The sequence below is a fragment of the Enoplosus armatus genome, chromosome 7, assembly GCF_043641665.1.
Source record: "Enoplosus armatus isolate fEnoArm2 chromosome 7, fEnoArm2.hap1, whole genome shotgun sequence".
Classification (NCBI taxonomy): Eukaryota; Metazoa; Chordata; class Actinopteri; order Centrarchiformes; family Enoplosidae; genus Enoplosus; species Enoplosus armatus.
Window position 1 is genome coordinate 14,235,563 of NC_092186.1, and position 15,528 is coordinate 14,251,090.

General features: G+C 41.9%; 1 protein-coding gene across 1 annotated transcript in view; it reads right to left on the bottom strand.

Annotated features, from left to right (window-relative positions):
* Positions 1-14,421, bottom strand: part of acbd6 (acyl-CoA binding domain containing 6) — a 30,037-nt gene extending 15,616 nt beyond the window's left edge. The window contains exons 1-6 of the mRNA XM_070909212.1: positions 14,121-14,421; positions 13,064-13,128; positions 12,773-12,869; positions 10,074-10,150; positions 5,499-5,604; positions 2,052-2,141 (exon numbers count right to left, since the gene is read on the bottom strand). Coding sequence (XP_070765313.1) covers positions 2,052-2,141; positions 5,499-5,604; positions 10,074-10,150; positions 12,773-12,869; positions 13,064-13,128; positions 14,121-14,399 — 714 coding nt within the window. The 5' untranslated portion in view covers positions 14,400-14,421. The remainder of the gene's footprint in view (positions 1-2,051; positions 2,142-5,498; positions 5,605-10,073; positions 10,151-12,772; positions 12,870-13,063; positions 13,129-14,120) is intronic.
* Positions 14,422-15,528: the final 1,107 nt, after the last annotated feature.

The window sequence follows — 15,528 nt, forward strand, 5'->3', positions numbered from 1 at the left end:
TGACTTAACCCCACGAGAAAAAACAAAAGGATGTTCGGGCAGGTTCTAATGAGAAGCATATCGCTCTGTAAGCTTGACGTAGTGAGATAATTTGGCATTGAGACAGAATGGTATGATTTAGCTGACTATATTTTTCTCTCAGCCACCTCTTTGCCACCTCATAAATCTGCTGCCAGTAACTCTGCTGCAGAGGTCCAGTGTCTTTAATATTCAGTCTTCTCCGGCCGGCTTCCTCTGACACCTGAGAGACAGGCAGGTGAAAAGGTCGTGATGGCCTGAATGTATGAATTCAGGATATGTCTGCTCTCAAACCGGCTAAAAAACAAAAGAAAATGCTCCCTCTGAAACATTTTTTCACGTACGAAAAGGCAAATTTCTTCAAGCACAACAGGCAGATTTTAAATAACTGAAACACACCTGAAATCTCTAGATCACTGTCATCCTCACTCCGTTTGCTCCATTACAAATGATTCAGGATAAAAGACTGGATTATTTCCCTCCATGTGTTTTGATACGAAAAGCAGTAAAATCAGACAAAAGTATGAGGGAAATAAATTAAAATTCTACTCAAATTCAACCATCCATTATCACTACCTGAAAGATTTATGTTTCCTATTTTGGCAGCTGAAAAGTCTTGGCACATGGGGATTTCAATTTATATTTTAATGATAGATACATGACTGTAAATATGATACATCTTACAAAAGAACAAAAGCCCCCATCTATACATCAATCTCCTCTGCTGTCATTATCGTGATATGGCTCTAAATCATTAGTGAAGTGTTTCATAGTTATCCCACTGTTAAGGCTTTTATGAACCATTCGCCACAAATCCCCCCCTCCTCCCAGCAAGCATTCAAAACAAAAGGGGCCACGCATGACTACAAAAGAGAAAGTCATTTGTGAAATGTCCTGATTATGTGGGTTGTGCAACGTAAAACAATTTGCCTGATTACTTCCAATTGATTCGGCCCTACAGTTAAAGCCTCAGTGTGCAGCCCGGTGAACTGCGCTGTGTCGTGCCGCTGGGCAGGGAAGAGGAGTAATTTCTCCGATGTGCAGCTGAGCCAGCTTACCGCCAAAAGCTAAAGCCTCCTGGATGCTGCTAAACCTCGGGAAAGGCTAAACACTAGGCTAGCTACCAGCTAACTCTGTCTGCTAAAGCCCTGGGGGATTTGTCTGTGGCACAAAGTGAATTAAAGGTGACCTTCTGGAAGGGATGGAGGGAGAAAAGAGAAGGGCAATGGGGATCCTGGAGATGTCACCATCTTCCTTTGGTTTACATGTGGGCAGAGCAGTGACTTTTCTTTCATCCCCACCCTGATTCCTTCTAGTATACATTCAGACACACTTCTCCACATTCTGTTCTGACTTCTAAAATAAAATACAGCCGTTTCAACTCATCTTTGTTAACTTCAAGGGATTAAACAAACACATTGAAGTTCTCCGGTGGAGCGAACTCAAAGCATTTGAATAAGTGCAAAAAACTTGAATATTTATGTTCCTCCACCACCTAAAAAAACTGTCCCTGACTCCAGCTCTCAAGTTTAGTAATTCATGCAATTATAGAGGTGGAATCTAATAACGTAATAGAGATCTGAAGTCCCGTTCCAGTTCTGGGCAAGTTCCACAATGAATTTCCCACAGAGGGTTTTTTTCATTGATCTTTTGGAAAAGCTGAAACATAACACTGGTGTTTCCAGTCAATATAATATACGTCAAAAACTCTTGGGAGCTGTAGTTGTCTAATGCTAACAAAACAAATGTTGTTATATCTTTGTTAAAAAATAAACAAAAACTAGAACTGGGACTTTGGTTTTCTAATGCCAATACTTCAGATGAGACTTTCCAGGTAAACACTACATAAGAGGTCTACATACAATTTCACAGGGGCTCATTTGGCTTCTGCTGATTCATCTACCGATTAATTATCACACCAATCACCAACTGACACAAACTGAATGCACTACCAGATTTTCACCAGGAATCACATGATGAAAATCCATTATGTCTCAGCCAGAGAGACAGAAAGAGAGAAGATTGCTGCTCACCTGACTGTTGATGTCCGCTTTGTGCTGCAGTAATACAGACACCAGCTCTTTGTGTCCTCTGTCACAGGCCCAGTGCAGGAGAGCCCGACCCTGCGAACATAAACACATGAGTGTACACCAGATGATTACCAAGAATCTGCTTACTTTAAATGACCTGCAAAAGTTCGAAAGTACGACCGAACATTTAGCAGCACTGCTATATTTGAATTAGCTTCACTGCATAAGACAGTGTGGATCAGTTATGAGTTACACCAAAAACACATCCTCCGCCTCACCCTTCTGCTCCACTACCTCATGCTCCTCAAAGTCAACTTCAATCTGTTTCTTTACTTTCAGACAAAATAAATGATGCACTACCATTCAGAACAAAAGAGGCTTTGGTCCTCAGGTCCATAATGACCTGCGGACAGAGTGACGAGATATGCAGACTGCTGTGTGTGTGTGTGTGTGTCGGTGAATGTGTGTGCAAAGAGGAGCAGTAAGGTGGGCTCACACACACATTGCAGTAACCTACACACGGCCTGTAAAGACTGATTGATGGGACACAAAATAAGAGCAGCCCCCTGATCAGCAACCCCCTACTCTATCTCTCATAAAGGCGCGCACACACACACACACACACACACACACACTCACACTCACACTCACACTCACACATCGCCCTCTCCTTAGGTCCAAGATCCTTGTTCTAATAAAACCAAGCTCATTTTTCAGTGAGGCCAATTAGGTAAAGCAAACTCTCCAAGTCCAATTCTGTTGCTTAAATCATATTGATCACCATGGCTGCATGCTAAAATGGATACTTATGAGCCAGAATACCAATAAGTTGGCTTCTCTCTCTCTCTCTCTCTCTCTCTTTCCTGCTCTCTTCCAGGTGTGCTGCTGCTGACTGCTGGCCACATTTTCACTGAAGACCAGAGTTTACTACTTCCAACAGCATACTGAACACACACACACACACACACACACACACACACACACACACACACACACACACACACACACACACACACACACACACACACACACACACACACAGTACTACATGGGCTTTTGCGGGAGTTGTAGTGATTAATAAAACACTGAATGTGTCAAACAGAATAAGTGCAGCATTCAAAGTTGAGAACACACCATTTACAGAAACATTCAGAGTTTGGGCTAGCCTTGATATTTAGAGGAGAGGCCATTAAGAAGGCTCTCTTCTGATCGGGGCTGAAATAGTCCAATCCAGGAAGGTAAACCACAGGTAATAAATGTTAAGCACTCTCTGCTCGAGTGGGTAGACGAGGGTAAAAGCCTCCATTCTCTTCATTTGAAGAGGAGGACAAACTCCTTCTCACTGTGGAGGACAGAAGCACTGCTATATAGAAAGATTAGCAGTTACTAGTGGTGGTAGAGAAAGGGACTTCTCTAACCAGACACACAAATGGAAACAACATGCATACCTGGTCAGTATACATGTAAGCAAAATGTATGTACCGTCTTCTGCTTTCCCCTTATCTGACTCTTTCATCTCCCTGTCCTCTCTACTTGGCTCTGCCCCAATACACAGTTGCAGTTTTACATGTTTGAGTTTGTATGAAACGGTAAATATGAAGTGTAGGCAAGTATGCAAAAAAGGTGTTATATCATGATAAATCCCATTGGAAAAGTGGTTAAAACAAGGCAAAACAAAATATAATGTAAAAAAATGATTTAATACAAATGTGCAAGTGTATCCAAATCTTAAATACCAACAGACAATTTAAAGACAAGATTAGGGTGAATCTTGAGGAGTAATAAACATCAGGTTGCCTCTCTAGATTTCTCTGTCTCGACTGCAGGTACAGTTTATCAACACGTGATGCTCACTTCTCCTAGTGCTGCTTTGGAGTGGTATTCAGAGTCACTGTAATGCGCCTATAAATTGGTTTGTTAGAAGTTAGAAGCCCTCTAATTAATGACATGCTAGATTCAGTTCCAGCAACTGAGCTGAACTGATTTATAAAACAGTTTTACTTTTATCAACTGATTCTGAGTAATTGTTCCTGATTTAAAAATGAATCACATTCATATAATAGTGCAATAATAATTAGATTGGAATGGCTACAAAATAACAAGCATCTGGATGATTTTGGAAGAGCAACAATGATTAAAGAAATCAAAAAGAACACATTAATGACAAATAAACTATAAACAAAAACTAGAGAATTAGGAATTAAATTAGAAACTGTATAATCTTGACTCATCCCAAATTTTAATTTATATGAATTAAATACAAAAATAATCCTGTCTGTTTTCCCCCAATCATGGTTTTAAGTATGTGCCTTTCCACAATGTTTTATCATACAGAGGGACATATATTTATCTATTTTATGTGACTTTATCAACAGTAATCTTAGATAGCTCCATGTGACGAAACTATTGCATTACTCCCTTAGTTCCCTGGATTCTTCTGTTTTTGTTTTTTTGCTATTTGAATATAATTGCGATGCTGGATGGCTGTTTGTTAATTATTTGAAAAAATACGTTTACAGAAGGGGGCTAAGCAACCAAGAGCAATGTGAAACTCGCATGAATGACAGGATGAGTTCATTAACCAACATGTCCCAATGTTTTTCTGAAACCCTCCATACACTTGCAGTCTTAACTGGTATTTGGCTTCGTGGGCAACTACTAGAAATATGTAACACAGGTGGACATTTGGTCACACGCCCAGAGAGTGAGAACTGGGACAGAGCCTCTTTCTGCCCCCCCCCCCCCCCTCTCTGAGTTGCAGATCAGACTTCTTGCTGGTGTGAAACTTCACCACTGCCCTCTGCTGTTGAGCGAGCTGCCCTGCAAGTGAGCGAACGACAACAATGGCATTGGACAGACAAAGCTTTCTCTGCAGAGCTCCCTCGTCCATCTGGCCTTTGGCTGAGACCTCACCAGCCGACCGCCCGCTTATCTGAAGAGCGGCTGTGATGAAAGAGAGGCAGGGAGCGAGCCATTTGGCCCGGCCGATAATGAAACGAGGGCAGATGAATGGATTTCGGGGTCAATCCAGAAAAACACCTTGTGATGGTAATAGCCGTTCACACAATTCACGCATCTCAGCCTGAGGAGTGGTTCCCATGTGTTTGTGGCTTCAGATCATTGAAACCATTATGTAACGACTGCAAAAAAGCTGCATGAACCATCCCCCAGTGACCTGTATTTTCAATGATACTCCACTGATCATTTTCACCTGCCCTCCTGCACAAGGGGTCAGAGCACATGACACCAACCCTGCGGCTGGTGCAGTAAATGGCTGATTTCCCTACTTTCTCTGCCCCTTGTTGCCACTTACCCACATTATGTATAGACATTACAGTGTTGTCATGGTAATAATATATTCATGCACAGTAGCACTATTGATAGAAACTCTCACATGCCATCAGCACAGTTTCACTTGACATATTTTTAGGCACTGCATTTTGTCGTTACCTCTTCGTCTTTAGTATTAACGTCCACTTCCTGGGAGCTGATGGCCTTGCTGATGTGGTCGATGTTATTTTCTCTGCAGTAGTCAAAGATGTTTTTATCCTCTTCCCTGAGAGTGATACAGAAATAGACACAGAGAGGGAGACAAAGGAGAAGATTCAGTCAGCTTTATTTGTTTTGGACCATTGTTTGTAGTTAAAGAATCAGATGACTTTGCTTTGCTTACTTTGGTTTTACATGCCCAGATTTATAAATGTCTGAGATTTTCAGGAGCCTCCACACACAAACATAATGGAGATGAATGGATTATATTTAAAAAGACGACCAGCAACATTTCTTTACAAATTCAGTGTCCTGGTTGCTTTGTATAATCCACACATCTCACTGTGAACAGCTTTCATTGGAACTACTTTCTACTAAAGAATTAGTCCCAAAGAAAAATGGTGAGAGTATGTGTAGTCCATGATCCAGAGTAACAGGGACACTGATTTTGGAAAGACCACTGTCCAATTTTTCAAATATAAATTGTTAGCACCACAAACTAAATTCCACTCATTGTACTCGATGTACTGTTTTGTGACAGAAATCTCTGAGAATTATATCTCAAAATCCAGGAAAATAAAGCCAAAACAACTCTCTGCATGGCTAGTTACCACTAAAGATAAGTGAGAAAATATGTTTTCTGTAGTTTGAGTGAACCGACCCTTTAACTGCCTTTGCATGTACAATCAAGTGTGTGTGCACCCAGGAAAGCAAACACCACCTCACTGGAGTATTTAGTCATCCGACACACAGATAACACAAACGCATAACTACTGTGTCTGTTTCATACACAAGCAGCAGCCACACGTGCCACATCCCTCGGGAACATTGGCATTGACACACACACACACCATCCCACCTCTGATTATATCTCTGTGTCTCTAATCACCTCCTGGCATTGGGGACAGGAGTGAGTGCTGGGGGGAGGCAGGGTGCAGTGGTGGTGGTGATGGTGAGGGAGAGCTGTTGGGTGAAGGGGAGAGAAGGGGCGAAATCTCATTTAGAGCTTTACGCCTTCCCCTCCCTCTTACCCATGCCGGCCATTCAGATTAATTGAATTTAGTGCTCTATTGTATGACAGAAACCCTGCATACCCGCCGCTTCACCACTCCCATGCAGTAAGTCAGTCATCCCCAAGGCCAAATCCCCCACTTCCTGTCTCTGATGCTGGCTCGCTCTGCCGCCTTCAAATCCCACAGCACACACCTGGCTCCAGTCACACAGGAGACACCGGGTGTTGTTTAGCTTTGTGTCGAGTACGTGGCCTTAACACTGTCATAGTTAGGGGTTCAATGACCTTACACTGCCAGTCCTCTGATAGCATGAAGATACAGAGGTCTGGCTTTGAAAATTCAATACAAAAATTATATCGAAAAGGGTGATGAACTTCAAGGTTTTCCACAATGTTAAGCCTGAAATAAAGACCAGCTCCACTCACTAACATCAGAAAATATAATACACTTTTGAGAAATTAAAAAAACAACCTTCAGGGAAAAAGAGCATAGGGGCTTTTTCACACAACAAATGGCATTTATTTAATGACTGAAGCTATAGTTTAGGTCGTCACATACTAACTAATTTAATCACAAGTCAAGATGTGTCAGATCTGGGTTTAGAGCTGCAACGATTAGTGGATCGACAGATATCAAATCGGCAACAATTTGGATAATTGATTCATTGTTTCAAGAAATAATTGTTAACTTAGTATCTTTGGGTTTTGTACTGTTGGTCAGACAAAACAAGACATCTTAGTAACAACAGTTTTGGAAAATTGTGATTGTGACAATTTTCTGACATTTTATCGACCAAACGATTAATTATGAAAATTACTTATTAATTGATTACAAAAACGAAGTTAGTTGCAGCCCTATCTGGGCTCCTTAGCACCTCTGTTAAACAATTTCCCGTGGGAAACCCTTGTTTGCACCGACCAAAAAGCCAACCAGAGTCATTATTGGACTGTTTGTTTCACAACCAATAAAATGGCTTTCTCACGATTTCCAAAAGTCTTTTTATCCTGACTTCTTTGAGCTTGAGGAGAAGTGGGTTATCTATCCTACTTGTACAAGTTAAAATAGCAACACGAATAGGAGCAAAAAGTAGATCAGAGAAACCTTCATAGTTCCTCCCTCCCACTGCCCTCCAACATCAGCCCTGTCTCCACACACAGCTGGATCAACTACAACTTAAAACCATTCTAATGCACAAGCAACACATTTTATGGTTTATTGTGAGAATTCAAAATTGACATAAAGAGCAGACACACACAAAGTTTTGTCTGCGGTTTGTTCTTTAATGAACCTCTGCACTTCCCTTTCTTCAGCTTTTCATCTACATGCTTCTCTCCCAATTCTCCCGTTCCTCCCCTCCCTCTTCCCGCCATCTCCTCATCAGCTCCTGTGATGAATTATGAATAACTCATTACACTTTTATCACTGCTGGGTTATGTATGAGCACATTCATTTACATACTCCTGATTACCGGCGCTATGTTTATTCATGAGTCTCCACACAGGGCCACACCCACTTCCTTGTCTGATGGCCACGGTGACCCCAAGTGTCCCTGATGTGTGGCCGCCATCCGTCTCCCCGGCAACTAATCAATAGGCCAGCTCATCAGTCTTTCGTCGATGGTCGGACAGGGCTGGCCTGACGGGCGCATGACACATGCTCACATATATAAAGCACGAACACACATCTGAATATGTAGTATAAGGTTATATAATATGCACAATTGTTAAAATAAGCTCATATATGAATGAGCACATACACAACCAACACCTGCATATAGTTCATACCACAGTGAGAGTACACATGAATCCACCCCATGGACACAAACACACACACACACACACACACACACACACACACACACACACACACACACACACACACACAGCCTATAAACAAACAAATGATTAATGTGGGTCGTATAAACGACGTGACATCAACAGTGCCGCAATGCATGCTGGGAAGGTCACAGGCTACTCTGTCATCACAACAGCTGGGGTACCAAGGGTCTTGTGTGTATGTGTATGTGTGTGTGTGTGTGTGTGTGAGGGCGTTATGTGCTCACATTTGTGTGTCCAGTCTGGTGTACTGGCAGATATGTCCTTCATCCATCAGGCTAAACTGGCCACAGTGGTGGAGAACACTCATCTACCTGAGCTTCACACTGATCAACACCACAACCACACCATCCATCCATCACACACACACACACACACACACACACACACACACACACACACACACACACACACACACACACACACACACCTACACGATCTATCATCACATCCCCTATAGGACCCCGGTTGACGCTCTCAACATGGCTGGGCTCCGTGGAAGTACGAGAAACAATGAGAACTCAAATAAGTCAGCAGCGGCTTCCAGCAAAGTGTCTGGACAACAAAGCCTCCAGTGTTTATCAGAACCCTTTCTCAAGGTGGCTGAGACAATTACAAATGTAGCATTCAAAGCTTCTTCAATCACACACTGATCAGCTCAGTAGCCCAGGGATATTGCTAATCAATCCTGTTTTTTGTCAACACACACACACGCACACGCACACACACACACACACACACACACACACACACACAGACCGAAATGAGTGGTGAGCAATGCAATTAACTCTCTGTCTGGTTAACAGGTGCTTAGCTGTTTAATATGGAGTGGGTCTGTGTGTCTGTGTGTGTGTGTCAGAAAGAGGAAATTGAAATGCAGCAGAGCAGTGAGTGTGACAGTTCCGGCAGGTTATGCATGGATTCGGATGCAATTGCGTCGACGTATAGCGGCAAGTGTATGTTTATGTGTGCATACATGTGCATAAGCGTGTGTACGTGTCATGTTAATGACTTCCTCCTTGCTGGTTTCCCTCGGGGCACTGCTGCTACTGGATATCACCAAAGGGAGCATCGTTCTGGGAAACCGGCTGTACCTGCCTCCCTCCGCCATACCCGTGTCTTCATCACCCCCCCCCCCCCCCAACCCCCCGAATCGTAACGTAATTAAAAAGGGGAGACTCTGGCCGCCCCCTTCCCAAGACCATGCATACTAATCACATACAGCCATTTAGGAGGAAAACCTGCAGGATTCACACATCTCATTTTCATCTCCAAAAGAGCTCTTTTTTTATTGAAATGAAGATGAGGTTTTTAAGCTTGAGTAAGTCTGCCAGGCAGAAGTAAATGGAGAATATATTTCATTAACATAAATCAGAACTGTATGACGTCTCTGGGCCCTAACTGCAGTTACGGTCTGTTGAATATAATCAAATACAGCATCAAGATCAGTGGTTAACAATGCCAGAGTCAGATCAAGTTGACCTAAGCATTCAATAAGTGGTGATTCACAACTGGAGGAAAAAAGCTGAGTCTGTTCCAGCACCCTCAAGAACTCAGAAATGCATTTAGGGGCTTTGGCCTCTAAAAAGACAACCTAAGAAAACAGAGTTTCAAGAGAGTGAGAGAGATGTACATGCAGTCAACAACGCACAGTGTGTGTGTGTTTGTGTCACTTCTGATGTAAATACCTGATCATCTCCTCCTGGTACAGAGAGCTGACTGCTGCTCCTCCGAAGCCTGTTCTTCTTTCCGCTCCTCGTCTTTCCTGTCCAATAAAAGACACACGTTAAGGAACAATATTTTACACACAGTTAAAACTAAAATGTGATGTTTTCAGCACAGATGTTGGTCACTGCACAAACATATTTCTTGTTCAATGATAGCTGGTGTCAAACACCAACCTAGTTTAACTTGGCTTAGTTCTGCGGCCTACGTTGCTTTTCCAGATGGACAGAGGTACTGACCCTATTGTTTTGTGTGCTCAGTGCAATACAAAAGGGTTGGTGGTTCATCTATTCACCATGAATGACTGTACCTATAGCTTTTCACCTATAGCCTTTGCAAAGCTAATGCATGACACAGGACATGAAGTTCAAAATGTGCAATTTAGAAACAAGTCTCTGGGGCTTTAGACATGACCTCATAGGCAATAAATGTCCAACAATATGCACAAGACCAATATAATATATATAGCGCCTTAATTTGTGACTCTTGTTAATCTTCTGTGTTTTTCATGGAATTCCATAATACATTCATCTCAGCCACGACTTTATTACCCGGCCTATTCTTCACTGACCAACCTCGATTCACAAAAGAACACACACAAATCTGATTTCAGAAAATAGTGAGAGTGGGGGGAGAACATGACAAGCGAAGCAAAACAACTGTGCGTGCACTTTTGGGGACAAGCTAATTCACTTCAGAAACTCAGAATATTCGCTGATGCACTGGCCCTGCTCCTCTGCAGTATAATGTAATATAAAGCCAGTGTCTGCTCAACAATTGAGGCAGAACAGAGGTCAGATTCTGGCTATTATTCTCTCCTCTGCTTCTCTGTCTATGCACTCCTACTTAGACCATTTGACTGTGCTTCCAAAAGAATACCCACTGCCATGCTATGGTGCTTTGTTAACACTAATACAATCAGCTTCTTTTCGGGGGCTTGCGTTTGCTGGCCTCTCTGCCGGGCTCTCTCCTGGCATTGTGCAGCTGTGGGGCAGAGTCAGCGTGTATTGCCCCACAGCATGGCCGAAGAGAAAAGAATGTGTCAGGATTGGACATGTGGTTGACAGTGAAGCTATTAAAGAGACATAAATGTGGAAGGAGAGGAAAGAAAGGGGGGATGGGGGTAATAAAAGGGGGGGGGGGGGGGGGGTTAATAGAGGAAAAGCAGATAGCATTGAGGTGGAGGACAAAGAGGAAAAAGTGCAGTTATGAAGAGGTGAAGGAAACCAGAGGAAGAGCAGAAGATGGAAAGAAAAAATGTGTCAGTGAAGAGACACTACAGTTGGTCACACAAGACATGTGACATATAAATACATATACATATAAACGTATTATTTGACTTGAATTCTAAAGAAAACAACCTACTTCCATTTCTCTGGGGGTGTGCTTGTAGAGCATTATGTGTTTGGAGAGTATACTACACAGTATAAGATAAATAAGGACTAGGCTACACTAGTGGAATCCCAGAATAAAGATATGGAGCTGAAATGAGCATAATATAGGACCTTTAATTTTCACTGTTAGTTTTCTATCATCCTTTGAAAATGTTGCCTTTAAAAACTGACACTTTTTACAGTATCACCCCTATTATATCCATGCACAGCAAAACTACTTCAGTCTGCCTTGTTTATTATTTACTATTTACGTTCCTGCAAGTTTGTTGAACAAGTTTATTCTCAGTGTTCCAGTAATAATACTCTTCCCAACTCAGCAGACAGTACAAAGTTGTTGTTGTTGTACTAACTATAATGCTTCTGCCCCAAAGGACAGCCTGTCCATGACAACACAATTCTCCTGACACAGTCGAATGACATGACACAGGAGTGTGTAGAGATGTAGACAGTCTCTCTTATGTCACCATAGACACAGGCACATCTCGACCATACTATGACAGATTTTTGCATTATTCATATCCCAAAATGTCAGCCATTGAGGAAGACAGCATAATCTTCTCATGTATTTTTCATGCTACATGTACAGAATAAAGAGTCACTAAAAGGCCTGGGACAAAATGACATTGTGGCACTGACCTCTACTGGCAAAAAACTGTACTGCATCTTAAAAGGGCAGCAATAACACTGGATCTTTCTACATTTGTCATCCTTTTCATCTTACAGGGGAGTAGCGCTGAGTCGAATACTTATGTTCATTAGAAATACCTTTAAAGCTTAGTTTTAGTAAACATGAAGTTCCAGGCGGGTGGGATTTGCCATTTAGCAACATTTTGTTATCCGGCAGGCAAGGTATCATTTACAGAACAGTAGTAGGAGGTTTCAGACTATATTCTCTGATTGGATGAATTTGACCTTCAGTTCAGTATCATTACAACCGACAAACTCCACCGTCTTCGACCTTTAAGCAGGACAAAATGAGCACTAAAAACAAGATATGTCTTTATTTCACCAAGTCTGCAACTTGTTTACCATTTTTTATTTACATTACTCACATAAGAGGGTTATATTAAACCTCCCTGTTCCTACTTTTACAATAGGCCTGTCCATATATGTTTATTACTTTGATTTATTCAAATGCTTATTTTGGAATCCACCATATTATGATGATTCAGAATGATACAAAGTTGTATAGGACAGTAAACTATATACAGTAGTTTACAATCATGATTAGTGTTGGGAATTAGCTTCTCATAAATGGTTCTCATTACCTTTGTGCTGCCTTCAGGGTCTAACACATTGACACAGGAAATGTACTCCTGCATTGCCTGCTCCGCCTCCATGTCTCCAAGCTGCTTCCAGGCTTGCCTGTAATGATATCATAAATGTCATAACAATCATAACAATTGTAAAGTGGAAGTTTACTCACATACTCACTCAAACCCAGTGCCATTCAAACTAAGTGAGTCCGAGATGACAAATTCAGTCATGCATGCCTGTAACATTTCAACATATATGCAAAGTATTTACTGAAAACTGGCATTCAATTTTAGGCTACATACCATTTCCTCTGTCCTTCAAAGTCAAAGAAGCCAGGCTTTGTCGTATTGCACTTTCCCACTTTGGCCTGAAAACAAAGGAAGTCTGAATTATTCAGCTGATCCAGTGTTATCCAGAATGAATTACATCAGATGACAACATACCGTGCCCTCCGAAAGTATGGGAACAGCAAGGTCAAGTGTTTTATTTTTGCTATACATTAAAGACATTTGGGAGATCAAAAGATGGATATGAAACAAGAGATCTGAAAGTCAGCTTTTATTTCCTGGTATTTACATGTATATATGTTTTACAATTTTAGAACACAGCACCTTTTGTTTTTGCCACCCCCATTTATCGGTGAGCAAAAGTATGGGAACAGATTGACTTAAAGTAAATTAAAGTAAATAATAATTAATATTTGGTTGCATATCCCTACACGCAATAACTGCGACCCACAGCTTCTTTCATTTGCTGTTTGTTTTGGGGAGGTTCTCCCTTCAGTCTCCTCTTCAGCAAGTGAAAAACGTTCTCAATAGGATATATATCAGGAGACTGACTTGGCCAGTCTAAAACCCTCCACTTTTTCCTCCTGATGAACTCCTTGTTTGCATTGGCAGTATGCTTTGGGTCGTTGTCTTGTTGCAAGTGCCTACCTATGAGTTTTGATGCATTTCTTTAGACACAGACAAAATGTTTTGGTAGACTTCTGAATTCATTCTTCTGCTACCATCATGAGTTACATCATCAATAAAGATGAGTGAGCCAGTTTCAGAAGCAGCCATGCAAGCCCTTGACATTACCCCCACCATGCTTCACGGATGAGCTAGTGTGCTTTGGATCATGTGCAGATCTGTTCCTTCCTTTCCTGTCTTCAGTGTCTAGCAATAACAAAAAAACTTAACCTTGCTGTTCCCATACTTTTGGAGGACACTGTAGATGTATCTGGGCCTACCCCATCTGTCAAGAAACAGTGATGATGCAAAGATGATGGGGATTCAATGTATGTGACTCTTTTCTAAAGCCTAACATGCTAACTTTGGCCTACACAACCACAGAGCCATTTAATCCGACACTCACCTGTTTGTAACGTGCATACAGGTACAGCAGCTGGTCCCTGCTGGCCGTCTGAACCAGATCTCGTACGCGGTCGGCTGCAGACTCGAACTCCCGCTCCAGCTCGTCTCCCTCAAGCCGGTCCCCCATTTCCATGCCGCTGCAGTCAAATTTACCCAAACCCAGGTCCGAGTCCGAGTCTGACCCTGCTCCACCTAGGGGCTCCCCTGTGTCGGGCCGGGCTGGGTCTGTACCTGAGCCCGTCGCAGTGTCCGGAGAGGACGACGGCGACCCAGAAGCCATTGTTATTATTGTTTACAACGTTAGCTTACCGTCTGAGACGACGTGCGCCGCAGATCTGTATATAAAACGTTAAAGGCGAAGGGAGAATATTCTGCCTGATAAATATTTGTTACGTATTTCAGCGGGCGATTTTCTGTTTTAATCCGTTATCGTTAAGAATCCGTGACAGTCCGATTTGTTTCTACCGTTGGTCCGTTTCTGGTACTGTCAACTAAAAACACCGGCTAAACTCACTGCTAGCAAGAAAGGTTCCGGCTGCATCCCAGTCTGGGCTTCGCGGTGCTCCTTTGGTAAGAGGAAAAAAATAACATTTGTTAATATGAAAAGAAAATCTTCTTTGTTGTCTAATGTGTGCATGGTAACCATTCGGTGAACAGAATCAGAATCAGAAATACTTTATTGATCCCCGGAGGGAAATTACACAGTTATAGGTGCTACCATTCAAGAGTAGAAAGTAGCGTAAATTTAGAAATGAGAAGTATGCACAAATAAAGATATAAAAAATAAAGTGTATACATTTACAATATCTAAGTGAAATAAAAATAACAATATATACCATAACAACGTATAGTTAAAGTAGCTTGCAGTATGCCCACTGAAAATGGTTTATTAAAATCTCTTGAAATATAACCTATTCACATTTTATCACAAGTTACTGCTGCCAACATGGTCATTTTCTCGTAGGCTATGTAAAGTGTAGCGTATGTCCTGCATTTTGTTTGCTAGCTTGCTAACGTTAACTACATGGTTGCCTGGTGATGGTCTCGATTTACAACAAAGTAACGCTGGTGAATTTAATTTGGGCTTTAATTGTCGCGGTTTTACGGCCAACTACTCGTTTAATTACTTTTCTGTCCAATCAGAGTCCAATTGTAGTTTCAAGCTTCAGTTCAATTGCTCATCTACTACTGCAATCAACACAACATTTGTGGCATTTGTGAATGTGAAGTATTTGTTGACACCTGTCATGAGGCAACTGTGGCAACTTAGACGCGTTGGTGGCAAAATGCGTTTGCGCAGTTTGTCCAGCAGATGCTGCTGGTGGCATAATGATAAATTGTCAGCTGCTCTGTCTCTGAGCGCACAGACACCGAGCTGTTGTCCCAAACGCTCATGATAAACTCAAAAC